Source organism: Diospyros lotus, chromosome 10 (assembly GCF_014633365.1).
Source record: "Diospyros lotus cultivar Yz01 chromosome 10, ASM1463336v1, whole genome shotgun sequence".
In the NCBI taxonomy this organism is placed as follows: domain Eukaryota; kingdom Viridiplantae; phylum Streptophyta; class Magnoliopsida; order Ericales; family Ebenaceae; genus Diospyros; species Diospyros lotus.
Window position 1 is genome coordinate 3519973 of NC_068347.1, and position 27143 is coordinate 3547115.

Consider the following 27143-nt stretch of genomic DNA (forward strand, 5'->3'; position numbering starts at 1 on the left):
TCTACTTAATAAGAAATATAATTAATCACTAATTAAGCTCTGATCCTGGATCTGCCACTAGTTAAGTACCTTTTCTTACCATTCTCAACTTCACTCTCTCATAAGGCATTGAACTTTTTAAATGGAATATAAGCCAACACCTTAAACAAAAGAAGAAAGAACTAACTGTTAAATAAATAAATAAAAATCAATAATTGGAGCCTATTTTCAACTGTGAAACAGAAACCAAAATTATTATTCATTTTGCCTGGTTACTTGAAAGTTTGGGTTGACAAAGACAGCCATGGTCGGACCATACATGGAGGGACTAGAGAGAGAATGATTCAGTTTGGATAGGCCTCAATGATAGAAGGCAAATCTTGGATCCGGATGATGTTATAGCGTGGGAAGCCTCCTTTCTCCAGCACTCGTTTCCATTCAGCCTCTGCTCTCTCTTTTCCACCACAGCTGTGAGCAAGCATTATGAGATCGAATACAAATCCCGTGTTGTCAAACATGCTTTCACCGTCTGGCTTCAGAACCACTTCCACTAGAATCACCTTTCCTGTCTTCTCTGGGATTGCCTTCCGGCAGTTCTTCAAGATCTTCACACAGTCTTCGTCGCTCCAATGATGCAAAATCGACTGCACGAATTGATGATTAGAACATGAATTAAATCATCTAGACAGTTAACTAATAATAACTATTCTTTTTGTGTGTGTTAAAATATTTCCAAATTTAAATCCATTACCTTCATGAAAACTGCATCAGCCTCTGGAACAGACTCAAACACGTCACCTCCAATATGGGTAACTCCTGGGTACTCAGGTGCAGTGGCGACCACATGTGGCAAATCAAAGTTGATTGCTTTGATGTGTGGATAGGCCTTGGTGATCTCGGATATGGACGTTCCAATCCCACCGCCCACATCCACGAGCGACCCAATGGAATGAAATCCATCTTTGTACGCAGCGACGATTGCGGTAGTGGTGACCTTGGCGGAACATCCCATTGCAGCGTTGAAGACCTTGTTGAAATCTGGGTTGGCGGAGCCATAATCCCATATCGTTTTGCCATGAGCCTTTTCGAACGCAATCCCACCTTCCCGCACACACCTGCTGAAGCATTGCCAGGGAGCTAATGCCCTGGCGTCGCTCGCCATCAGTACGATCGCCGCCAGGCTCAGCTCAGCATCGCGCAGCAACAACTTGGAGGCGTGGTTCAACCCGTAGAGGGTCTCTCCGCCATCAACCGACGGAGGAGTGGCTGTGAAAATCTTTTTCCGAACCAGAAATCTCATGATCCGCCCCAGGGTAATGATATCCGGGGAAGGAGAGTCTATGCCGGCGGCGATTTGGGATAGGCTGATTGGACAGCCGGAAGAATGAATGATGTCAGCTATGCGAAGTTCCACCGCAGACTTGAGTGCCATGGCGTCTGCAAAGCTTAGCATCTGTTGCCATATCTCTGCTTTGGCGTCAAGCAATAACATTGCCTCTGCATCAATGGCTTCCTTCTCATTAATCATTCTCTCTCTGTCTCTCTCTCCCTCTATGTGTTTAAGCTTACGTACAGAAGAGGCTTTCTTGCTTGTAAGGCTTCCTTCTCCATATCTTATAGAGGAAGATTGAAGAAGGAGAAGAAAAAAGTCAACAGATCACTCAATGATCTACTGCCACTTCAGCGCAGGCAGCAGATCGTTACTCTTCAACTAATATGATTGAATAAGTCTGTGGCCGTGGCTGTGGCTGTGGCAAAAAAGTCGACAATCACTATCATAGCCTCTCTACATGTCAACAATCACTTTGTTTATTCTATGATTTGTTTATTAATCAAATCATGGCTATTTAATGATTTGGCTATTCTACGATCACTCTTTTGAAGAAAGCAAAGATTATCTTTTGCTTCTTCAATTTTCCATCAAAATATTTCTGGATTCAAGCATTAGGGGACTATTATTGTTATTATTATTGTTATTATTAAAAATTGTTTTAGAAATCAAAAGCTAATTTGGATATATAAAGTTCACTGGATCCTTATTTTGTTATTCATAATTTTAAATTTATTATCTCAAATATTTTAAGTTGGGTCTAATTTGGATACATAAGGATTTGAAATGACACTTTATTATATATATGTGTGTGTTTCTTTACTAAATTAAAAAAATATTTTATATTCACTAGAAATAAAATTACAATGAACACAGAGACTTAATGAATTTGAATTGAAGCTTAACCTTGCCTTAACAAGATAAAAGAAAAAACATTATCACTTGGAGGGATCAAGAAGTAATAAAATTCAATGTTTCAGGGATTTGCATCAATAAATTTATAATCGTTTGAGTTGTGTTCTACTTTAATCTACTAGTGTGTCTCTCTCTTGTGTTCTTACTTAAGACATAAATGGTTTTTTTGTTAGACATAGATCGTCAACCAGTCGAGTCATGAGGTTCATTTGATCAGGTTAGTGTTGCAGAGATTCCGGGAAAAATAGTTGTATGCCAAGTTTTCTAAATGTGAATTCTAGCAGATTCAGATAGTGTTTTTGGGTCATATAGTTTCTGGCGAAGGCATAACTGTGGATCTCGAGAAGATTAAATCCATGTTGGATTGGCCAAGACCTACTACTGTGATAGACGTTCAAAGTTTTTAAGGTCTTGTTGGATATTATCAACACTTCATTGAAGTGTTTGCTCATTTGACTTCCCGTATAACTAAGCTGACACGTAAGAGAGTTGGCTTTATTTGGGACAACGCTTGTGAGAATTGTTTTCAGGAGTTGAAACAGCAATTGACTTCAACACCTATGTTAGCCATACTCAGGAGTGGTGAATTGTTTACACTTTTTAGTGATGTCTCGTATACAAGTCTGGGGTGTTTTTTGATACAAGCTAGTTGTGTTAATGCTTATGCGTTCAGGCAATTGAAAAAGCATGAGGCGAATTACCCCACTCACAACTTGGAACTCGCAGGTGTGGTATTTTCCTTGAAGATTTGGTGTCATTATCTTTATGGAGAAAAAGTGCAGATTTTCACTGATCATAAAATTTTGAAGTACTTGTTCTCCTAGAAAGAGCTGAACATGAGACAGTGGCGTTGGTTGGAACTAATTAAGGATTATAACTGCGAGATTCTGTATCACTTGGACAAGGCAAATGTAGTAGTAGATGCCTTGAGCCGACGGGGAGCTTCAATTTCAACTATGATGATTCAGGAGTGGTCTTTACTAAAGCAGATAAGTGAGCTTACCATTTCAAGGTTGAGGGATGTCTTAGGTGTTTACTATGCCTATAGGAGCATTCATTCAGGTTTGGTAGACAGGATGCGGGACCGACAAAAGTCTGACGAGGGGTTGGCACATATTAGGTTGGATATGGATAGATTTGGACCTTTAGGTTATAGCCTGAGGGATGATGGATTACTTGTATTTCAAGGACGGATTTGTGTGTTAGGCGACGAGGCAATCAAACATGAGATATTTTCTAAGGCTCATCGTTCCCATTACGCCATTCATCTAGAGGTAGCAAAAATGTACCAGGACTTGCGCCGCCAGTATTGGTTATGGGTATGAAGAGGCAAATAACTGAGTATGTGTCTCTTTGTTTAGTGTGTCAACAAGTTAAAGCTGAACACCAGAGGCTAGCATGTTTACTTCGTCCCTTATCTATTCCAAAATGGAAGTGTGACCAGATTACCATGGATTTTGTATCCAAATTACCCCGTACTAGTAGAGGTCATGACACTATGTGGGTGGTTGTCGATAGACTCATGAATTCGACACATTTCTTACCTATCAAGAAGACTTATCCTATGCATCATCTGGCTAGGATATATATAGATGAGATTGTGAGGTTGCATGGAGTACCAACCAGTATTGTGTCAAACTGGGACCCTCGGTTTGCCTCGCACTTTTGGGGGACATTACAAAGTGCTATGGGGACAAGGTTGACTTTTAGTATGACATTCCTTCCCTAGATCAATGGGCCGACGGAGCGGAATATTCAGGTTTTGAAGGATATGCTCCGAGCGTGTGTACTAGATTTCCATGGGAATTGGGATAAGCACCTGTCGCTGGTAGAGTTTGCTTACAATAACAGCTACCAATCCAGTATCAAGATGGCACTGTTCAAGGCACTGTATAGGTGACCTTACTGGTCTCCATTATGTTGGATGGAGGTTGGGGGTAGTTCAGTGTTGGGGCTAGACATTATTGAATAGACCACGGAGAAGATTAAATTGATTAGAGCACAGATGACTGCCCAAGATCATCAAAAGAGCTATGCAGATAAGCAGTTATGAGACTTAGAGTTTGCTGTTGGTGATAATGTATTTCGGGTTGAATCGAAAGGATTTACGGCCAAATAGTTCATTCGAGCCTAAGTGTAATTTCTCAAAATTAGTTGAGGGAGGTCAAAATGACGTTATTTCTAAATTCTCGGGGATGAAATGAAAATCTTAGAACTTGAGGATCTCAATGGAATTTATGGAAAGTTCAAGGGCTTCTTGGAAATGGCCAAAAAGTAATTTCAAAAGTTGAGATGACCAAACTAAAATTTTGGAAAGACTGGCAGTGTGAACACTACCAGCCGTCAGCCACCTCTCCCATTGCCGATTTCAGCTTATGGGGGGTTCGAGGAAGGGCTCTAGAAGGGCTAAGGCTAGGGTAGGTTGCATTGGGAGTTGTCCATGGCCAAGAATCGACCACGTCGTCAGTTGATTTGTTCAAGAAATCTAATCGTGTCTTAGCCAAAAAATCGAGGCTTTAGGAGGTCATTTTTTAGGGCTTTAATCAAGGTTTTGGGTCGATCTAAGGGAGGTAAGGCCATTAATGACCTTGGATTGGCCTAGATTAGACGTTTGGCTCGGGTTTGGCTATAAATAGAGGCTGAATTAAGTTGAGGGTTTTTAAAATTTCAAGCTCAAATTGCTCTCATTTTGGGTGGAATCGAAGGCAAGGGATAAGGGGCTTTTGATCCTTGTGAGTTGTAGAGTGTTTTTGGAAAGTTTGGTGAGCAAAGGTGTACGTTTTAATAGGTTTCGAAGGTCGCCGAAAAGTCAAGGCAGTAGCTTTAGCTTAAAGTTTAAACAGTCGATTGAGGTACCTCTGGCCATTGTTTCAAGCATCTAGGGATACCATTCTAATCGACTAAGAGAGTAGAGTAAACCTAGAGCAAAAGCTAGCATCGCCGGTGTACCGGAACCGAAGAAGACTATTGGCACGTAAAGCACATGCGTCAGCCTTTACTTTCATTTCACGCGCCAGCACATAAGGGCGCGTGGCCAATGTGTATTTTTTGAAATTTCTTTTAATATTCTCCTAGAATTATTTTATGATTTATGGTGTTGAAAAAATTGGGAAAGTATTTGAGGTGGTATTTGTTTTGGAATTATCGGGAGAAAAATAGGAAGAAAATAGGTGAAAATTATGAAAAAAATTGGGAAAAAATGGGTGTTGATGTTTATTTGAATAAATATGATGGATATGGTGCTTTGGAACTCAAAATTGAGTGATTGTGTGAATTTCGAGGTTTGGCATGAAAATGGAAGTTATGCACGCTTTTTGAGGTATACTGAGTTATTGTTTAAGGTGAGTGGTTCTACCATAAATACTTGGTTTTAATTCTTCCTAAACATGATTTGATTACATGCAAAAGGGGTTTTGATTGCATGTGAATAGTTTTAACCTATGGTGATTGGTTTCATATGGGAGTTTCGTCCCAAAATGTTTATTACATGTTGTTTTGCATCGAATAATGGCATGTGGCATTGGCATGTTTCTATGTTGTCCATATGGGATCTCAACTTGGGATATTGCCCAGATAGTGTAGCCGTAATTCCCCAAGGTATTTGTCAGAGAAACGTATAGGGGTATTCTATGTCGAGTGTGTGTGTAGGGATGACTACATAGGGTTCCGTACCAGGCTGGGTGGTCAGGGAAGTTACACTAGGGTGATTGGTTGTACCTTTGGGATTGGGATTTCAACTTATAACATGGCACTTGAGTGATAGCACTAGGAAAGCGTGCCAAAGAAAAATACCCACTTATGAAGAAAGCTGAGAGTGGACACCACCCTGGCGGTCGATAAGTGGCGGTGCTGAGAGTGAACACCACCCCGAATAAACTTAAGTGGCAGGGATGCTAATGGACACCACCCCAAGTGCCTTTGAGTGGTAACATTGTTTCCGAGGTGGACGTGGATTCCTAGAGATAGTGTTGATATTCTTGTGGCCAGGGTTGTGTTGACAGGATCCGATATGCTTTTGAGTAGAAACATAATCCTTAACATGATTGTGGGGTGATTCCCTGGATTCTTGAATTAATGTTGACCATTCTGTGTCAGAAGTGGTGACGATGGTTTTTCGTTGTGTCAAAGAGAGTCATTGATATTGCTCTCTTAAGTTAGGACTGTGTTGTGCTAATGTGTCGATGTGGTTGTGTTGCCTTTAGAAAGATTGCATTTTCCCCGGTTAGGGTTAAGTGTTGTGTGGGATTCTCTTGGGCAGGGGCATATTAAGGATATGTTAGTTTTTCTTCATGTCTTGCATACATTCATGATATTGTTTTGAACTCTTACTTAGATAATTCAACATCTTATTTTGGACTTTGTCCCTAGAATATTCAACGTTCCAGGTGAAGAAGCGATGCCAAAGGGAAAGGAATTGTCGAGGAGTGACGGCGATTTGTAGGTGGTTCGTAGCATGACTTTTTTATTATGATGTATTTTATTTGAATGATGTCATGTTAAATGATGGTGAGATCTTTTGAATAAAGTGGTTTCGATTATGTATCATTTGAGGTTTCGATCTAGCTTCCACATTTAGGATGATGTTACCTATCTTATATTCCCAAAATTCTAAGTCATTTAACGCTCAAGAAAAGCAGGGCAATACAAGGCGTGTGTATCCTCAATTGTTCGAGTGATCAGGTACAAATTTAGGGGATCAAATTCTTTTAAGAGGGGGGGGGGGGGGGAGGATTTGTAGTGACTCAAATTTAGTTATGAAATGTTTTTATCATACTTTGAGGTTGAGTTAGTTAGCCTTGATGTGTAGAATGTTGTTTTTAGTGGTTAATAATTAAGTGTTAGGTCTTCGTTTGATGTATTTGGATGTATAAGCTTGCTTTTGCATGTGATATCCGACTATGGGGGTGGTGTCACTACAAGAGATTTGAGTTTTTCCGGCGGTTAAAAAATCGCCGAAAAAAGTAAAAAAATCGCCGGTAAAATTTTTACCGGCGGTAATTATTCTGCCGGAAATACCTCTGTCGGAAAATATTACCGGCGGTTTTTAACCGCCGGGAAAAAAAATTTACCGACGGTTTTGTTGAACCGCCGGTAAAAATAAGAATTCCCAGCGGTTTAAAAATCGCCGGTAATGATTTTTATCGGCGGTATAAAACCGCCGGTAAAATAACATTACCAGCGGTTGAAAACCGCCTGCAGAGTTTTTTCCTTTGCCGGCGGTTTAAAACCGCCGGTAATTCTATTCCCAAAAACATTATTACCAGCGGTTTTTAAACCGCCGGTAATCTTAAAATTTTTTTTTACAGCCTATACACTGTACATTAATAAAATGCAAAACCTGTATAACAAAAAACTACCAACAATTTTAAAAGATTCACCCACTACACAATAAGTATAACCATTTTATCTCGTTTATTTAAATACCATTACAATTTTAAAAGATCGATCTTATCTCGTCTCATTACACAATACCATTTTTATACATACAAATCAACCCTAAACTAAAACATGTCTAAGTGACCTCAGATAACTATTTATTACACCACCATGCTGCTCCAACCAAAATTGTATATCATATTTTTTCGATCTGCATTAAAAAACAATAGATTTATAAGTATGGACATTAACTATGAAATTGCATAAAACATGATCAAAATTGCATAACTATATATAAAAACACTTACATCTGAGACCCTCCATGGTATCGTAGTTTTACTGTTATTAGCATCCCTCAAAACACGCATCCCAGAAAATTGTCGAGGCAATGGATATAAAGGCTTAAGCACTTTCTGAATACTAATTTCAACAAATTCATTACCTAGCTCTACTCCCCCTACAGACTTGGTCGGATCAATGGACACAATAATTGCCTCAGCAACAATGTGGCGAGGTATTCGTCTATTCATCAAGTGAACAAATTCACTAATCTGATCATACAGAATAATAAGAATTACTTAGTATATAATATCATGAGTATCCATGAGAACAAAGCAAGGTTCAGTTTTGATTTTTCCAACTGAAAACAAAAACTAAACACAAAATTTGAAAACTTAAACTAAAAATGAATACGTGAAAATTAAGAACAAAATCAAACAGGCACTTGATCTCCAAGGACCATTCAGAATCACTGCCTATTAGTTCATTGAATAAGAAACCAAATGCTTTCTATCCTGTAATTTTAAATAGGGATGGTGCTAATTTTCAATTTTTGTGCTCCCCATTCGTTGTTTACTCATGTGCCCTGGTGGGACAGAAATCTTGAATCCCAACACCATCTCCAATAGGCTACCCACTCTATCCCTATCAATAATGAACAATATAATTTATAATACAGTTTTGTGTAACACAGAAATAAACACAATAATAATGGGATAAACATTGCATATTATACAAAATTTGTAAAACAGTAACGGCAAAGTCATGTTGTTATTGCTGTTTCAAAAAGAACATAAATTTCAAACTTACAATGGGCTGTTGGCAATAGTGTATTGATATAAACTTCAATTTCACAACTATAAATCATTCTGTTAATTAAACTGTTTCTTCCATGTGAATGGTAAATTATTTTAGTTTTAAATTTGAACAAAAGATATATAAACATCATCAGTACCACAAGCTTGAAACAGATTAAAGGAGAAGAGGTGAGCTGTTTATTACTAGGAGAGGAATGGAACATGTAGATAGTACACAGTACGTTTTCCATTGTTATAAAGTTTCCAATAACTGGACTGAGCAAATACTTTTTTAAATTTGGCAACTGGTTCTGCTAACAAGTTTACTTGGGTTCAAACATTTCAACATTCAACCTTGTTTTAAGCAAAAACAATCCACTTAAATAGCTGAACTGGAGCATGTGAAGTTCCCTCTTATGGTTTTGACAACTCCCATATGCAATTATTTGGTGACTGTAAAAGTTTAAGCGTGTGAATATGAAAATTTGTATTAAAGAAGGAAATATACATTAGCAGCTAAGATAAAATTATTTACTAATATAATAGTTGTGTATTACCATTTTTTAAATCTTTGAGATACCTAGCATAATATTTGAAAATTAAAAGGAGGTGCCTTAAATTAGGCCTAACCGCAAGGGTGTCATACTCAAATATATATTTGATGTTTGTAGACAACCTTATGCTTATTGGTAAACTAGATCAATCCAACGTTGCAACTGTTACAATTGCTTGGTTAGGATTAGGGTTAGGCAGGCTTGGTGGTTTGATGGACAGTGCTGTAACTGACGGCACATCAAACTTTTCCAGCGGTAGAAATCAAAATCCACTTCTTTTTCTGCACAAAAGCATTGGCAATGGCTACACCCAACACATTGACACGCTCAGTTTGCTTTGTCCTCACTCTCTACTCCTTCAAAATCAAGTACTCTTGCCATGTTCTCTATCTTTGTTGTACATTAAATTAAAATTTTAAAAAAATTATATCATTTTGTGTTCATTTTTTAGTAAATGAAGACCAAAGCATTGACAACCACCAAGAAGAAGATTGCCCCGGAAGAGAGCATGCACTAAGCACAGATGCAAAGACTAACGCTAGCTCACTAGAGCCGAGCAAAGGATTACAAGACTAACCCTCCACCCAAAGCAACCTAGTCAATAGGTTAATTTGAAATTTCATTCAAATTAACATAAACAGAACTTGTTTTTTCATGAACTGGTAAAACTAAAACCAAATACATTGGTTAATTTGAAATTTCATTCAAAAGTGTTAAATTGTCCCTGACTTCTAAAAATAAATGCGTGAGTTAATCCTTGTGAAGAAAACATAAACAGAACTTGTGGGTGTTTAAATACATGCATTTATTATATTTAAAAAATATAAGTACTATTTAAAAGTTAACTTAATATAGTCTAATTTTGAACTTCCGAATCCATGTAAATTGGTAAAATCGCCACTTCAATGACCAGTCCAAAAAGAAAAGTGCAAAACATAAACAGCATCACATTAATGCAGAAAACTAAAAGTGTGTTCTTCAGCCCCTCCATCCAAACCAAAACGAAAGTGAAATCCAATTGCCAAATAAACAAATCAAAATTACCAAATTTCCACAAGCACAGATTATCAAAGCATGATTAAAGTTAATGGGTTTTAATAGTGGCAGGCTTGGTTTTTGCAAGGAATTGGGCAAGATCAATAGTGCATTTGATTTTGAAGTATATTAACTATTTGGTAGCGAATTACCTCTAAATGATGATCACATTCTGGTATCGATAATCCAGCGCATTCAGCTTCGGGTGATGGTGTGCTTGCATGTGTGGCAGAAGCACTAGCATATGAAGATGGCTATATTTCAAAATAGTTTAGTTAATATATATAGTAAACATGTAATTTTAAATCAAATGCACTAATGAACGACATACCTGTCTCGGTTGTGGTGTATTGTCTGGAGCTGGTGGTATATGTCCCATTGCCTCAAGTATTGCACGAACTTGCATTTGAACTTGACTTTGGATTTGAACTTGAAATTTTTCTTCTAGCTCGGCAGTAATTTGCGCACGCATTTGGTCATATTGCTCTTGAGGCACTTGATACTGTTGTCTTTGTCTAACCTTAGTTGGGCATGTTCCAAGTCCTCCCATCCTTACCCTGCCATGCCCATCTTTGCCTAGTATTTGAGTAAAGACATCTTCTACCGAATCTGGGGTTTGTTCATCTGTGGGTATTTGTGACAACCTTTCATCCATTTGTTCCTCAAGAAACATTTCACAAGTTAGTTACATCAGTCGACAAGTAAAAGAAACAAAATATATCTACAACTTTCAAATTTTAAAAATACATACAATTATATATGAAGATGTAGAGTCTACTATCTCTCCGCTCTTTTTGGTGTGTGTCTTTCTAAAGAGCTTGATTCTATCTGGCTCATCTCCACTTTCAATAGTCATCTAAAAACATATATAAGATATGAAATATATTAAATGTTTAAAGTTTAGGCATTACTAATTAAATTATCAATAAATATATATAACTAATATCCATTCTATTCTTACCTGGTGTCTAACCTGAGGATGTGATCGCCTACCGCTGGTGTGACCCATCTTTTGCTTATCTCGATTGGCACGATTTGTCACACTAAGTTCCTACTTGTAATATGATATTAGAACTAGGCATAGAGAATCCATCTGATATATCCACCCATACATAAATCATACATACCTGTGCTTGCTCACATCCCCAATACTCCACAAGAACCTTCCACTGTTCTGGGTCCACCCCAGGCGGTATTTTTGACAGGCGAGCCTCATCTGTCTCATGGCAATCATAATGCCTCTTCAAGGTGGCTTTGTATTCTCTCCACTTCTTGGAAGCATGTTGCAAGCAAATTGATCTCCATGTTGTAGGTACATCAGTGTTATCCTACAATGATATCCTTATTAGAGTATAAAAGTTTAGAGTCAAATAACTAAGAATCAGAGAGACGTTATTTACTCACCAAGACCTCTTGCCAGATGCGCTCCTTATATGGTTCCATCCCTGGTGATCTCCAATCAGTAAATGTAAGGGGAGCAATACTCCTTACCATCACACCTAGTTGGGTTTCCAACTTAGTTTCCATCTCCCCAACTGGTTGTCCTTCAGCATCAAATTCAATATGAATCTTTTCCTTTCCCCACTTTGAAATTTGTCTTGATATTCCTCTTCCTTTCTTGGCAGTAGATGACATGGAGCTTGTACCTGCTAAAACATAATAACACAATAAATTCAGATTGAATTAGGAAAGAATAATAATTTATTATCGTTCATATAAATTTTTGGTATTTACCTTGCTGACTATGTGAGTTTTGGGAGTTGGATTGTGAGTGGATCAAGTCCTCTTCAGGATGATGGGGATGTGGCGGGACTGGGTTTGGGGTTGGATGATGGGATGGAATTGATTGTGAATCATTGTGGTGTGAATCTGTACTACGTGACATGAATCCAATTGGCCAACGAGTCTGCCTCTTAGGTGCCATCAGTGTAATTGCCTATTATTGATTTGAATGTAAAAAATAATCTGTTAGCATATCAATTTAGGTTAAACAAAAATAACAAATCAAAACATAAAAAGCTAAAAACATAAACATATATACATACCACATCATTAAATATTATGCAAGGAAGACATATACATGCCACTTCAATATTAGAAATCATTATCATCACTATGTGCAGTATAAGGAATGGAATTGTCGTCGTCATCTGATATATCAACTAGCATACCATCCTCATCAGATTCTCCAGAAGAGTAGTCTTCATCAGATTCTCCTAACTCTGCATGTAAGGACTGATCATTGTTGATTTCAACATGATTACTAATTAAAGCATCCTCCTCATCACAACTCCCTGTCACATTTCTTTTACCCATGTTATACAAATCTCTAGGTGTCATCTTCATGACAACGTGCCATTCTTCATCAAGAGGATCAGCCACATACCACACTTGTGATGCTTGAGTTGCAAGTATAAAAGGTTCGTCTGTTGGTTTATTCTCTTGATACATTAAACAATTAAAATTTACAGTTATGAAATTCAAACTGTCAACCTTCATCCCTCTGTTATTATCAACCCAATCACACTTAAACAAAACAAATTTGAATTCGTTAGAGTATCGTATCTCAACAACATCTGTTAGGACTCCATAAAAGGTAACATCACCACTGATAGGACGTTTATCTTTTGAACTAGCATAACTTTCAGTATTTGCAGTTAGTAATACTCCACTGTTTTGAGTCATTCTTCTCCTTTCTCGACGCCTCGTGTGGAATTTGAATCCATTTACGATGTACCCAGAATACTTCCATGCCCATGAGTGAGGCCCAGCAGCTAATGTTTTCACTTCATTGGGTACATTGTGACCACTTACTTGCAATTCATAAACCTGTTTTGTAACATGTTTATAATTCGTTACGCAAATAAATATATGCAAATTCTAAGATGGTTAGATATGGATGTTTAGGGTGTGGTGGCAGCATGTTAAGACATCACTTACATGTTTTTGAAACCATAATGGGAAGTTTTCATGGTGTTTTTGTGTAATTTCACGATTGCTAGCACCTCTTCTTTCCAATCTAATGGATTGTAAGTGTCCTGCATTGTATGCAAATGATAGGAATTATGAAATTAAAGTATAATTTTTTTTTATTATGAAATAAAATTGATCAACCAGATTAAGTTATAATAATCTTACTCTCGATAAGACGAAATTGTACTACAATTTGCTAGCACATAACGATGGGCTTGCTGCAATGAAATCTCATCCAATGTGACTAATTTCCCTTTTTTTGGGATAGGTTGACCATGTGCACCCTCATAATTTCGAACCGGCCTATTAAACTTTGTTTCCACATCATCCAAGTACCTTGCACAAAAAGTCAAACACTCTTCTGCTAAATAACCTTCAGCAATAGATCCTTCTGGATGACTTCTAGTCCTTACATACTTTTTCAATGTCAATAAGAACCTACATGATAAGTTACATTGTCAAGTAAATTCACAATATTTACTTAAAAACGAACAAACAAATTCACAAATAAAAAAAAAATCATGGCTTAATATACCTCTCGACTGGATACATCCACCGAAACATTACCGGTCCCGCAATTTGGACTTCGTCAGGCAGGTGAACAACTAAATGCTCCATTATATTGAAGAAGCTCGGTAGAAATATTTTCTCGAGGTGACAGAGCACCAATATAATGCGTGACCTCAATTGGTTACACTCGTCTACTGTAATGTTTTTAGAACACAACTGTTTAAAATAATTGCATAATTCAATCAAAGTTTTACTGACATACTTCCTCTTGAACACCCTCCTAATTGCCAATGGAAGCAAATGTTGCATCAAAACATGATTGTCATGGCTCTTAAGTCCACTCATTGTGTGTTCTTTGAGTTGGACACGACGTGATATGTTTGATGAGAATCCATCGGGTGATTTTATACTTTTCAATACTTTTAAAAATACATGTTTTTGTTCTCGATTCAACGTGAAAGATGTAGGAGGTAAATACTTCTTCCCACCCAAACGATCTTCAGGATGTAACTTTTTTCTTATCCCTAGTTCTTTCAAATCAAGACGTGCTTTCAAGTTGTCCTTTGTTTTACCTGAAACATTTAATAACGTCCAAATTATGTTGTCACAAACATTTTTCTCAATGTGCATGACGTCAAGATTATGTCGGATCAAATTGTCTTGCCAATATGGAAGCTCAAAGAATATACTATGTTTTTTCCAACCACCCATTCCTCTCCCAACACTAGTGCCAGAATTCTCACGATTTCCATACATCTTCTTAACAAATTCAACATCTTTGAATACATCGTGGCCAGATAACTGAGGAGGAGCAACACGGTTCTCAATGGTTCCATCAAAATTCTTCTTGTCTAACCGAAAATGATGACTCATGTCCTCCAAGAATCTACGGTGACCCATATAACAAAACTTACCACCATGTTTTAACCATTTGGACTCCGTCTCTTTCATGCAACAAGGACAAGCAACTCTTCCTCGAGTACTCCATCCAGATAAATTAGCATACGCAGGAAAATCATTAATCGTCCACAACAATGCTGCATGCATGTGAAACATTTCTTTTCTAGAAGCATCATAAGTTTCTATCCCCTCGCTCCATAATTCTTGTAACTCTTGAATCAACGGTTGCAGAAACACATCAATATTGTCTCCTGGTGCACGAGGTCCATCAATCAATAAAGACAAGATGAAGTAAGGTTGTTTCATACACAACCAAGGTGGTAGATTATATGGCATTAACACAACTGGCCAAATGCTATAGCTAATGGTCATTGTTCGAAACGGATTAAACCCATCAGAAGCCAACCCAAGTCTAACATTGCGACTATCTTCAGCGAATTTCGGATGTTGTTCATCAAAAGATTGCCAAGCCAATGAATCAGCAGGGTGCCTCATTATACCATCCTTTGTTCTACCTTCTTCATGCCACCTCATTAACGATGCTGTTTTGTTAGACATAAACAATCTTTGCAGTCTCGAGATCAAAGGAAAGTGTCGTACTTGTTTAGAAGCGACTTTTTTCATCTTCGTTATATCGTCGTCTACGTGCACCTCGTATTCTTTGTACCTTGACTCCCCACAAAAAGTACATCTGTCCAACTTTGATGCATCTTTCCAAAAGAGCATACAATTGTTAGGGCATGCATCGTACTTATAGTACTTAAAACCTAAATCCTCACTCAATTTCTTAGCCTCTCGATATGATCGTGGCAATGACACTCCTTCTGGAAATGCCTCATTCAACAACTCAAGCAACATATCAAATATTTTATCCGACAACCCACCCAATACCTTCAAGTGTTGTAAACGAACAATAAACGATAATGTCGTAAAGTTCTTACAACCAGGCCATAACTCTGTTTCTGCCTTCTCCAACAATTCATAAAATCTCGTAGCTTCTTCACTACTTCCAACATTGTTTATGGGAACTCCATGTGCATCATGTATCATTCCCACCATATCATCTCCAATATTACATTCCTGATCTTGAAATTCTTCTCGACTATGATGAGGCACATATAACTCTCCATGAACCGTCCATATTATGTAATTAGTGTCAAACCCATTCAGAATGAGGTGTTCCTCCACAACATCTCGTTTATGAAAATATCTGTTAACACATTTAATACACGGACAATATATGCTTGCCCCAGGAGACTTATGTCTATAGGCAAACTGAATGAACTCCTGAATTCCTTGTTCGTATCGAGGATCTAGCCTGTTCGATATGTTAATCCAACTCTTATTCAGCTCCATTAGAATAATTTATATATCAAACCTGCTAAGAATAAGGATTCAAAGGGTGCTCTAAGAATGGGATTATAATATATTAAAGTTTTAGTTAATATAATCGGTAATAGTCATACAATCACAAGAGAAACAAAATACAACCAAGTATAATTTATTTTGCAAGTGGTGGTGGTGTTGTCATTTTTTAAAATGGTAAATTAGTAAAGAATTCCATGTTTTGACCATTTGAACAGAAAATAAATTAAATTTATTCATTAATTACTGTTTGCTGAAAATAATGACCTTTGTTAACAAATAGTCTTCAAATCATTCGGATAAATTTATCTTGATCTTTATAAATATGATAACGTTTCTTAAAAGGACTAAATTTTTTAAAATGTTTAAAAATTTAAGTAGCTAGCTTGTTTGAAATTTTTTGATTAGATATATCATTGGTCACATAATGCCGAGAAAGTTGATTCAGTTGACGGGTACAAACACAGACTTGGATTGCCTGCTAATGTGCATTGAGTAGTAATGAGAGATATATATGGGGCCAAAAGTTTAGGTGAGGCGCTGATATATATATTTAAGGCTGTGAGTTGTATAGAGTAATTGTAGGCAACTATATATAATAAGTGATTTTTGAATGCCATTATAAATAGTGGCATCAAACTCCAAATTCTAGCTAGTTTATAATTAGTGTTCCTATCATTTTTAAATTAGTTTTATAAAAGAAACTAATTAGAAGCTAATTTTTGAAAGTAGTTATGAAGCACTTTAATTATTACTCTTTCTAAATTATATGTTTTCACACCTTTTCAAAGTAGGTCTTCCACCTTTAAAAAAGAAAAAAAAAACACTCTTATGTGGAGCTAATTCTTAATTAGGTCAATCTATTATGTTTTGGAAGTCACAAGACAAAACTATTAAAACTAATCTAGACAAAAATAACGAGCCATATAGAAGAGAGGCTAGACAATATTTGTGCATCTATCTAATTAAAAATACTATCCCTATTTATTAGAGGATGGGAGTTTTAATACTTATAATTAAATATTTAGGTATTATTATTATTATTATTATTATTATTATTATTATTATTATTATTATTATTATTATTATTATTATTATCTGTAATAAATAGGGATAGTATTTTTAAAATAAAAATATAAGATTATTGAATTTTTTAATTAAAAAATACCAGTTTCTAGATAGTTGAAGATCCAAAACTAATAAATAATATTATTTCCTAGCATCATCTAGAGACCCGCATTGGAGTTGGGAGTTAATTTGTGACCAAATCAACAAATTCTCAATTTCGATCCAACCGAGTAAATTCCCAAAATTGTGTCTGTTATTAGTTATATCATATTTAATGTTGAATCCATTTTAACACTTCAATTGCATTTGCTTAATTTATTATATACACGGATGGTTAATTCAATTTCCAACCAACCAAACAACACAAAAACAACAATGTTGATCAATAATTATGATCTAATAGAATGAATTATCATCTAAATCTCAACCGATAAACAGAGGATCTGGGATAACACGCAAGATTCATACGTATAGACAGATAAATAAACGATAGAGATACATTATACACAAGCTGGGGACAAACCTGATCAAGGAAGAACAACTATCGCGGAGCAATCGAACTGTAATTTACCCCAATTCCAATCAACACTTCTCTGGTTGCATGTGCGACTGATCAGTGAGCGAGGGAGGGCGAGGCCGAGGGCGACAGCGAGTGAGAGTGAGCGAGAGAGGGCGAGGCCGAGGGCGAGAGCGAGTGACAGTGAGCGAGGGAGGGCGAGGCCGAGGGCGAGAGCGAGTGACAGTGAGTGAGGGAGGGCGAGAGCGAGTGAGAGTGATCGAGGGAGGGCGAGGGGAGGTGAGGCGAGCGATCGAGGGAGGCAACGAGGCGCGAGCTAGAGAATGTTAGGGTTTGCAGGGGGGTTTTTGGAAGAGATCGAATTGGGCCGAGTGCGCGCGGGGGGAGAATTGGGCTGGGTGCGCGGGGGGGCTTATATAATCCTATCCCCGGCGGTTTTAAAACCGCCGAGGATGGTTACACACAACCGGCGGTTTGATAAAACCGCCGGTTATGTTTCAAAATCACCGGCGATTTTTTTAAAACCGCCGGAGATGTGTATCTCATTACCGGCGGTTTTAAAACCGCCGGTAATTTTGACCCATCACCGGCAGTTCAAAAAACCGCCGGTAATTGTCGTGTTTTCCCGACGGTTATTAAAACCGCCGGTAAAACTTCGCCGCCAATGACACTTTTTCCTGTAGTGTGTATCCTAATATGGGGGGGGGGGGTGATATTCAAATATGGGGGTAGGGTATCCGAATATGTGTGTGAGATATCCGAATATAGAGCTTGTGGTATCCAAATAGGCTAGGTTCTTGGAATGATATATCTGAATATGGTGCATTAGATATTTGAATAGGTGGGTTTTTGGGTGAGATATCCGGATATGGGGGAGGTGATATCCGAATAGCCTTAGGCTTTGGAGGCATATTCAGATAGCTCAAGAGATATCTGGATACCCTTAGCTTGAAGAGGTATCCAGATAAGCCAAGGGTCTATTCGAATACCCCATGTTTAACAAAAGGCATTCGAATAACTTGGGTGTTGTTCAGATATGCCTCTGTCTCCCTTTCTCCCTTATATCCGAATACTTTGCCCCTCATTTGGATAGCTTCCATTTTCTCTTCCAGGCTATGGTGGATGTCTTCCACCAGACTTTACCACATCCTTGCCACGTGTCCTTACCCACTAGCCTTTATTTCTCATATATATATATATATGTGTGTGTGTGTGTGTGCGCCAGATGCTTTTGTTCTTCATCTATATATATTCACGAAGACAGAGTGCGAGAAGAGAAAGAAGAAGCAAAAGAGGAATATAAGAAGAAGAAGAAGGGATTTCTTTACAATATCAGGTAAGTTCTTACCTGGTTACTTTCCTTCTGTTGTCAATCCATGACTACCACTCCTCGCTAATTTCATTTGATTCTTAAAAGCGTTCGATTTTTCCCCCTGGTCATGTTTCTCTTGGACCTCCTTCTATTTGGTGGAAAAATGGGTATACATGGTAAAATGGAGCCTTAGGTCTCATTATTCATGTGGCCATGGAGAGATAGGTTCCTCTCCAAATTTCTTTATGGAATGAAGCTAGACCCTGTTGGTGGTTGTTTAATTGGTTATTTGTGGTAGCCATTGTTTCACTTATTTGATTGTCTCATGCATGCTGATTGAGGGCAAGGACTAGGATGTTGGATGTTGCATGTACAAGACCCGCATGACTTGTGTGCTTGGGAACGAACATATTAGATTATTTTTGATATCTTGTGTAGCTTTACACAGGCATAGCATGGTATGTGATTTCCTTTATGGGAAAGCGTGGCTTGATGCATGGTTTTATAGGGGCTATGTATCACAGCTATGCTCATTATATCATTGCATTGTATATGTTCATCTACATGATTCTTGGTGCCAGTATTAGAGGCACATGTAACACTCCGCTTTTCCCAAGCGTGCGTTAACCCGAGATTTCAAGAAAAAAAAAAAATTTCAACATACACTCAACCTAAATCATTCCCAACAATCTCGTTTTACCTTCTCAGCATATCAACTTAAAGGAATAAACTAAGATAGGTAATATCATCACATCGGCGAAAACAAAATTGAAACCTTGATAATACATAACTGTAATTCTTTTGCTCATAATATAGAAATCGTACCATCAATATTCAACATGACATTATCAAAATAATACACTTACAGCTGAATATCTCGTACATAATAAAAGACTTACAAAAGATCTAATATGTAACTATCAACTACATCTCGATAACTTTATTTCCCTTGACGCCGCTGCTTTCACCTGAAACGTTTGAATATTCTAGGGGACATAGTCCAAATTAGATACTGAATCATCTAAGTAAGAGTTCAAAACATTTTCGTGAATGTATGCAAGACCATGAATAGTAAACATATCCTGACATGTCCCAACCCTAGAGAATCCCATACAGCGCTTAACCCATGCCACGAAAAAAGAGCAAATCTCTCTAAAGGTAACACAATCACATCGACGCATTGGCACAACACAATCTTAGTTTAAGAAGGGCAACATCAACACATCTCTCTGACATCTCAGGAACAAAAGTTACCACTCCTGACACGAGAGGTTCAATATCAACGCAAGAACCCGGCTCACCACAATCACGTTAGAGATTACGTTCCCACTCAAAAGCATCCCGGAACACTACCCATGTCCAACATATATGCTAATGCCATCACCACAACATGTAATGATGCATTATATAAAATGACATTTTAATACACGTTTTAAATGCACACGAAAATAACCGATTTGGATAAACCATCGACATGAAATCAGCCATTCACATGCCAAAACCATTGCATGAAACAAAATCAATTATAGGGTCGAACCACCCAAAATAAACCAAGTTGATAGGAGAATCACTCATCTTAATTGTAATTCAGAATACCTCGATTCTCATGGCAACCTCGATTTTCTTGCCAGGCATCAATAATCGTATTATTACTCAACCTCGAGCCTCAACGATCTCTAGACATCATATTTATTCAAAAGAATATCAACATCTATTTTTTCCATAATTTTCCTTTATTTTCTTTCCATTTTCTACTCAAAAATTCCAAAAAAAAATACCTCAAGTATTTTCCCAAATTTTTCTCCACCATAATTCATAAAATATTTTTCTAAAAATATTTTTAAAAAATTCAAAAAATACCTTGTCCCCATGCGCTACCCACCCTCCTACGCGTGAAAACTAATGCATGTGATGCACGTGCCTATCATCTTCTTTCTTTCTCCAGTTGTCGGAGATGCTCCGATGACAGAGATTCTTGCACCACCTCAAACCCTCCTCAAGTCGATCCCAATGTCACACTCCTTGGCCCGAAACACCATAAGAAAATGCCCCAATCGAACGATTAAACTTTCGGCTCCAACGACCGCTGCAATTTTTGACTACCTCTCGGAACACCCTCAAACCTTGATGAAACCACACCAAATTCTCCAGAAATGATGCCCAATACCTCTAGAGCAAAAGCCCTCTATCAAATCTCTCAAAAACTCACCAAAACTTGAGCAAAGGGATGCTCTAAAATTGGCCGAAACCCTCACCTAATTATAGGTGAAATTTTGTCATTCTTTGGTTAATCATCGGTAATAGCTTTGCTCACACGTTTCCTAAGCCGTATGCTTGGTCATTCCCTGGCAAGATCAAGTCATTCCATTGCCAGATTTTGTCCCATGTGCAGTGGCAGGTCCGACCATGCTTGCTACAGTATTTTTGAAAATTACACTTTGACCCCCTGGCAAATTCCTTTTGCATTTTGGCCATTTTCCTCAAGTCCTTAGACTTTGATATTTCACCACATGAGCCCCTAAGTTCCGTGCTCCTCAATTAGCCCAAAAAATTTGAAAAAAATATCATTTTCAATCTCTTTTCAACTAGAATTGAAAATTATACTAAGGCCCCAAATATATGTTTCAATTGTAAACCCTTTTGTTTTATCCTGAAACCACTTAAGGGTTGTTCTAGTCACAAAATTAGAGCCTCTATAGCATTCTGGGGATTTCTCGGAAGCCCCTTACCATCATTCGATCTTTCAGGCTATAACTTAGTTCTACTAAAAATCATCTTGAAATTGATTTCTTTCGGCATCATAAATTCTGTCTCGAGACGCTCATTGATTTCATACCCTTATCTTTAGGTATCTAAGTTCCAAGGCATTCCTTGCCATCAATTCGACAATTTATTTTATTATCAAACCAATTTTTTGGTATTTTAAACTCATCCAAATTACGTGGCAACCTCATGCCAACATGTGGTATTATAGCACAACTGTTTCGATAATGGAGGTTTTCGCACCGGGGTTATGTTCACAGACGAGTTTAGCATGCCATTTCAGGTGTGGTCGCACCCACCCTGGGATCTTTGAGGCAGGTGGCGGGTTATGTTGCCTTTCAGAGTAGTGATAGGTTTGCGACCTGGACTTGGGTGTTGTCGTGTCTTATGTGGGCCCCAAGGACTGATATGTGCATATTTTACTACGTAGTATTTCTTTATATTTGTCATGTGTTTCATGGGCATGTTATGCATGGTTGTTGCATGTGGGGTGCGGGTTACTCTCTAACTTCCTTACTCTTTTCAGTCTTTCTTTTCTTATATGCTTGCTGAGTCTTGTGACTCACTATTGCTTCTCTTCTTTCTAGGTAAAGGCATGATACAGGCCAGAACCTACAAGGTTAGGATAATTCCAAGAATCACTCGACCGGAGGCAACCGACATCACTTGACATTTCTAATCGCGGAAGACGCTCACATGACCAAGCCACACATTTGATATTTAAAATGACTCACTCACTTTAGGCAAGGAAAGGACTTGCAATATATATATATATATATTCTCAAAAACTCCCTAGATTTCCATTCACAAAGATATATATAGAGATTACAAAAGATACTCCGAGTTATTTTCCCTAGACACTTATTGCTTTAGGACTTTCCAAAGCAAGCCATATTTCCAAGACAAACAACACACATTCATAAGACATAGAAGTCAAAAGGTTTTCAAAGACTAACACCAGAGAATAAAATAAAATAAAATAAAATATATTTCTCGTCTCCCGAGTATGCTTCTGCATCATTCTCTTCCGTTGAAAAAGAAGTCTTCTTGGAATTTGTAACCAAATCTTCCCAAAGCCTTTCATTAAGGTTCTTGAGTTATTGAGCTAACACCCATGCATCTTCACAATGCGTTTTTCCTATCTAATGAACCAGATATTGCGTATAGGTTCCTCGTCGAGTAGTGGTTGAACGAACATCCAGGACATCAATGATTTCTTGATGGGAATTTTCTAGTGAAGCAATCAATTCTTTAAACTTCAAGGAATCACTATCGTCGTCTCCATAATAAGCATTCAAATCACTGATGTTAAAGATCAGGCTGATTGATAACCCTTGTGGCAACTCCAATCGGTAAGCATTTAGCCCAAGCTTCTTAATCATTCGGTATGGCCCAAACTTCCTTTGCTTGAGCTTGTTATAAGATCCCGCTGGAAATCTCTTCTTGCATAGATAACCATAACCAAATCACCCTTCTCAAACTCGTTATTCCTCTAGTGTGTATCAGCCTTAGTTTTGTAATACTTAGAAGCTTCCTTTAAGTGCTCTCGAACTTGATCATGAATGCTTTTGATGTGGGTTGCAAACTCCTCCGCATCCATGCTAACCCAAACTTGGTTACTTAATGGAAAAAGATCCATAACTTGATGGGGTTTTCGACCATAAATCACCTCAAATGGGGCCTTTTTAGTTGATCGATTGAAAGAACTATTATAGGAAAACTTAGCTTGAGGAATGACGAACTCCCATCTCTTTGGACTGTCCCCCACTAGACTTCTCAATAAATTTCCAAGCGATTTGTTCACCACTTTAGTTTGGCGGTCAGTTTGAGGATGATAAGCAATAGAAAACTGCAGTTGAGTTCCAAAAAGCTTCCAAAGTGTCTTCCAAAAGTGACTCATAAATCGAACATCACGATCTCATACAATTGATTTCTGAATCCCATGCAAACAAACTATCTCTCGAAAAAATAAGGTAGCAGCATGGGAAGCATTAGTAGAGTTCTTGCATGGTATAAAGTGAGCCATTTTTGAGAAGCAGTCAACAATTACAAAGATGCAATCATACCCATGCTGTGTTCTTGGCAAGCTTTATAACAAAGTCCATTGAAATATCCTCCCAATGAGCATTAGGGATAGGAAATGGTTGGTATAAACCTATATTTGCACTCCTCATTTGGCCTTTTGACACACCAAGAATCTTTTCACAAAACGAGCAACATCTCGCTTCAAGGACAGTAAAAAATAATGTTCTTTAACTAGCAGTTCAATTTTGTCCCTTCTAAAATGCTTGCCAAGTCCACCACCATGCAACTCTTGAATGATAAAAAGCCTCAATGATCCCTCTAGAACACACAATTGATTTCCCCTAAAAAGATACCTATTCACGAGCAAATAGTCTTGGCTTCTTCCATCACTTAACTCTTGCAAAACCTTTGAAAAGAAAGCATCCGTTGCATAGTATTCTAGTAAGAGATCAAAGCCAACAATTTTGAGAGAGAGTGCAATCAACAAGCTATATCTTCTACTCAAAGCGTCAGCAACCTTGTAAAGGTACCTTCTTTGTGATTTAGAACAAAACTGAACTTTTCCATGTAAGATACCCACCCAGCATGTCAAGAATTCAGCTTCTTTTATGCCTTGAGAAATCTTAGAGCTTCATGGTCTGAATAGAGAACAAACTCCACACCAACAAGGTACTCTTTTCAATGTTGCAACGCTTGCACAATTGCATACAACTCTTTGTCATAAGTTGAATACCTCTTCTTGGCATCAGTTAATTTCTCGTTGAAATAAGCAATTGGGCTCCTTTCTTGCATTAGGACAACACCTATACCCACATTTGAAGCATCACACTCTTGGAATATTTTTGAAAAGTTGGGTAGAGCTAGCACTAGAGCTTCCACAAGCTTTCCCTTCAAAAGTTGAAAACTCCTTTGTGCTTCCTTAGTCGACTGAAACTCCTTTCATTTCAAGACATCCATCATAGGAGCAACAAGGTGCTGAAGTTTTTGATGAAATGTCAATAAAAAGAAGCTGAGCCATATAAGCCTTGCACTTTCGTAAAACTTCTTAGGGTTGGCCAATCAAGAATCGCCCTTACCTTTTTCTCATCCATTTGCATCCCCTCTGCACTCACAATATAACCTAGAAATACAACTCAATCAGTGATAAAGGAACACTTCTTTAAGTTAATATAGAGCTGGTTGTCATGCGAGACTTTGAACACATTTCGTAGACGCTCCACATGCTGAATTCTATCATGGTTATACACCAAGATGTCGTCAAAGTAAACAACAACATATTTTCCCAAAAAATCCTTCAAAGCTTGAGTCATCAACTCATGAAAGTGCTTGGGGCGTTAGAAAGCCCAAATGGCATGACTAGCCATTCAAACAAGCCATTCTTTGTTTTAAAAGCTACTTTCCATTCATCTCCAAATTTAATTTGAATTTGATGATATCCACTCCTAAGATCAATTTTAGAAAAGACCTTTGCACCACAAATCATATCAAACATATCATTGAGACGGGGGATCGGGAATCGATACTTCACTGTTATCTTGTTTATTGCCCTACTATCAATACGCATCCTCCAAGTTCCATCATTTTTTTTTATGTTAGAAGAGTTAGTCCAACGCATGGACTTAATGACACCCTAATCAACCCCTTTTTTAGCAATTCTTCAGCTTGTCTTTCCAATTTAGCATGTTCATTAGGTGACATTCTATAATGAGCCAAGTTAGGAAAGATTACACTTGGTATGAAAATCAATTTGATGTTGAATATCATGAAGATGAGGCAAGCAAGCAAGTAATTCATCCGGAACTAAACCTTCAAATCTATGGAATAGACTTGAAACTTCTTCAGGAACATCTCTAGCATCTTCCTTATCTTCCCCTATAACCACCAAAGCACATGCCACCTTTTCTTTATTGAAAACTTGTTCGAAAACTCTATAGGACAGCAAGTTAACCGTGCCTTGAGATGCCACACTCGTGGTGGCATCCTTCAAAGGGTTCAACACAAATGTTACCCCACCTTTCTTAACTATGTAGGTGTTCTTCCTCCCATCATGTTGAGCACATTGATCATATTGCCATGGTCTCCCAAGGAGTAAGTAACAAGCGTCCATAAGATGGACGTCAAAATAAAGCTTGTCTTCATACTTTCCAATGGAGAATTTCACCTGGCATCTTTGTGTTACCAAAACCTCTCCTCCTTTCTTGAACCATGACACCTTGTAGGGTTTAGGATGCTGCTCAAATGGAAGTTTCAACTTTTCGACCATCGTGTTGGACACCATATTTTCTACACTTCTAGTATCAACCATCAAGATACACTTTTTTTCATTGGTCAAGCAATAAGTTTGGAAGAAGAGCCATTGATCATCTTCTTGAACAGTCATTACCCGTCGAATCACAAGACTTTCAACATCGCAGTCAGGTTCACAATACTCCTTTTCAGTTGCACCTTTAGGCTCTTCATCTTTTTCTTCTTGTCCTTCTTGAACAACATTCTCCTCAGCTTTCTTGGAAGGACATTCATATGCATGATGACCAGCCTCACCACACTTGAAACCTGAAGATCTAATTTTACCATGGTCCTTTTTCCCTCCCCCAATATGTGGGTTTGGATGCTCAAAGTTGGGTGCTAAAGTTTTTTTTGTTGGGGATCACTATCTTTGCTTTCAAACCTTTACTGCGGTCATCTTTTCTAAAAGAGGCCCATTTAAATTTTTCCTTTGCTTTAAGCACCATTTGACATGCCTCTTCAAGCGAATGGATGGGATGCATCATTAACTCCCCTTGAAGATTGACTTTGAAACCACTTGTGTTTCTTGCAACAAGCTGATCATTTATTTCCATAAGATTAATCCGACCCAACAACTTATGGAATTGCTCTGTGTAATCAGCCATAGATTGTTCATTGCGATAGTAAAGACGGTGGAACTTCTGGTACAAGGACTGTGAGTAATCTAGCGGAAGAAATTTCTCATCCAACTTTAACTTCATCTCTGCCCATGTGTGAACTCTTGGGACTCTTCGCCGATCTCGACTTCCTTGATATTGCTGCCACCAAACCAAAGCATGGCCCTTCAATTTTATAGCGACAAACTGCATCTTTCTTTCTTCTATCAAGTTTTTCCATTCAAAGAATACTTCCAAATGTTAGTTCTATATAATGGCAAGTATATCCCAAGAGGGGGGTGAATTGGGATTTGGGTAAATTTTTAAATAACTTGAAAACTTTGGTTTGCAGGATACTATGTTTCGAAACAAACCTTTCTGTTAAGTATGTTTCGAAATATAGATGAGTATGTTTCGAAATAAAACTTACTGGCAGGTATGTTTCGAAACCTACTAAGGTGTGTTTCGAAATAGTGTTCACTGATTTGCAAATAATAAAACACCTTTAGATTTTCAAAAATGATTCTTTTAAACAACATGAACAAGAATAACAAGTAGGAACA

General features: G+C 37.8%; 4 protein-coding genes across 4 annotated transcripts; all 4 read right to left on the bottom strand.

Moving 5' to 3' along the window:
- Positions 1 to 204: 204 nt before the first annotated feature.
- Positions 205 to 1636, bottom strand: LOC127811831 (desmethylxanthohumol 6'-O-methyltransferase-like; the record flags this gene model as incomplete). The annotated part of the gene is made up of 2 exons (XM_052352017.1): positions 205 to 623; positions 731 to 1636. Coding segments are annotated over 2 exons (1206 nt in total), but the record flags the coding sequence as incomplete, so codon positions are not given.
- Positions 1637 to 7719: 6083 nt separating this feature from the next.
- On the bottom strand, positions 7720 to 10971 carry LOC127811950 (uncharacterized). The gene is made up of 4 exons (XM_052352172.1): positions 10597 to 10971; positions 10418 to 10519; positions 7909 to 8151; positions 7720 to 7811 (listed from the first exon to the last, which is right to left on the bottom strand). Exons 1-4 carry the CDS (start codon positions 10936 to 10938, stop codon positions 7797 to 7799), a joined length of 702 nt encoding a protein of 233 aa, XP_052208132.1. The 5' UTR covers positions 10939 to 10971; the 3' UTR covers positions 7720 to 7796.
- A 2786-nt stretch (positions 10972 to 13757) lies between these two features.
- LOC127811832 (uncharacterized) lies at positions 13758 to 16004 on the bottom strand. The gene has a single exon (XM_052352018.1). The coding sequence runs from the start codon at positions 16002 to 16004 to the stop codon at positions 13758 to 13760; it is 2247 nt and encodes a 748-aa protein (XP_052207978.1).
- Positions 16005 to 24376: 8372 nt separating this feature from the next.
- On the bottom strand, positions 24377 to 26685 carry LOC127811835 (uncharacterized). Its single transcript, XM_052352020.1, has 4 exons — positions 26367 to 26685; positions 25505 to 26251; positions 24775 to 24818; positions 24377 to 24634 (listed from the first exon to the last, which is right to left on the bottom strand). Exons 1-4 carry the CDS (start codon positions 26683 to 26685, stop codon positions 24377 to 24379), a joined length of 1368 nt encoding a protein of 455 aa, XP_052207980.1.
- Between the last annotated feature and the right edge of the window lie 458 nt (positions 26686 to 27143).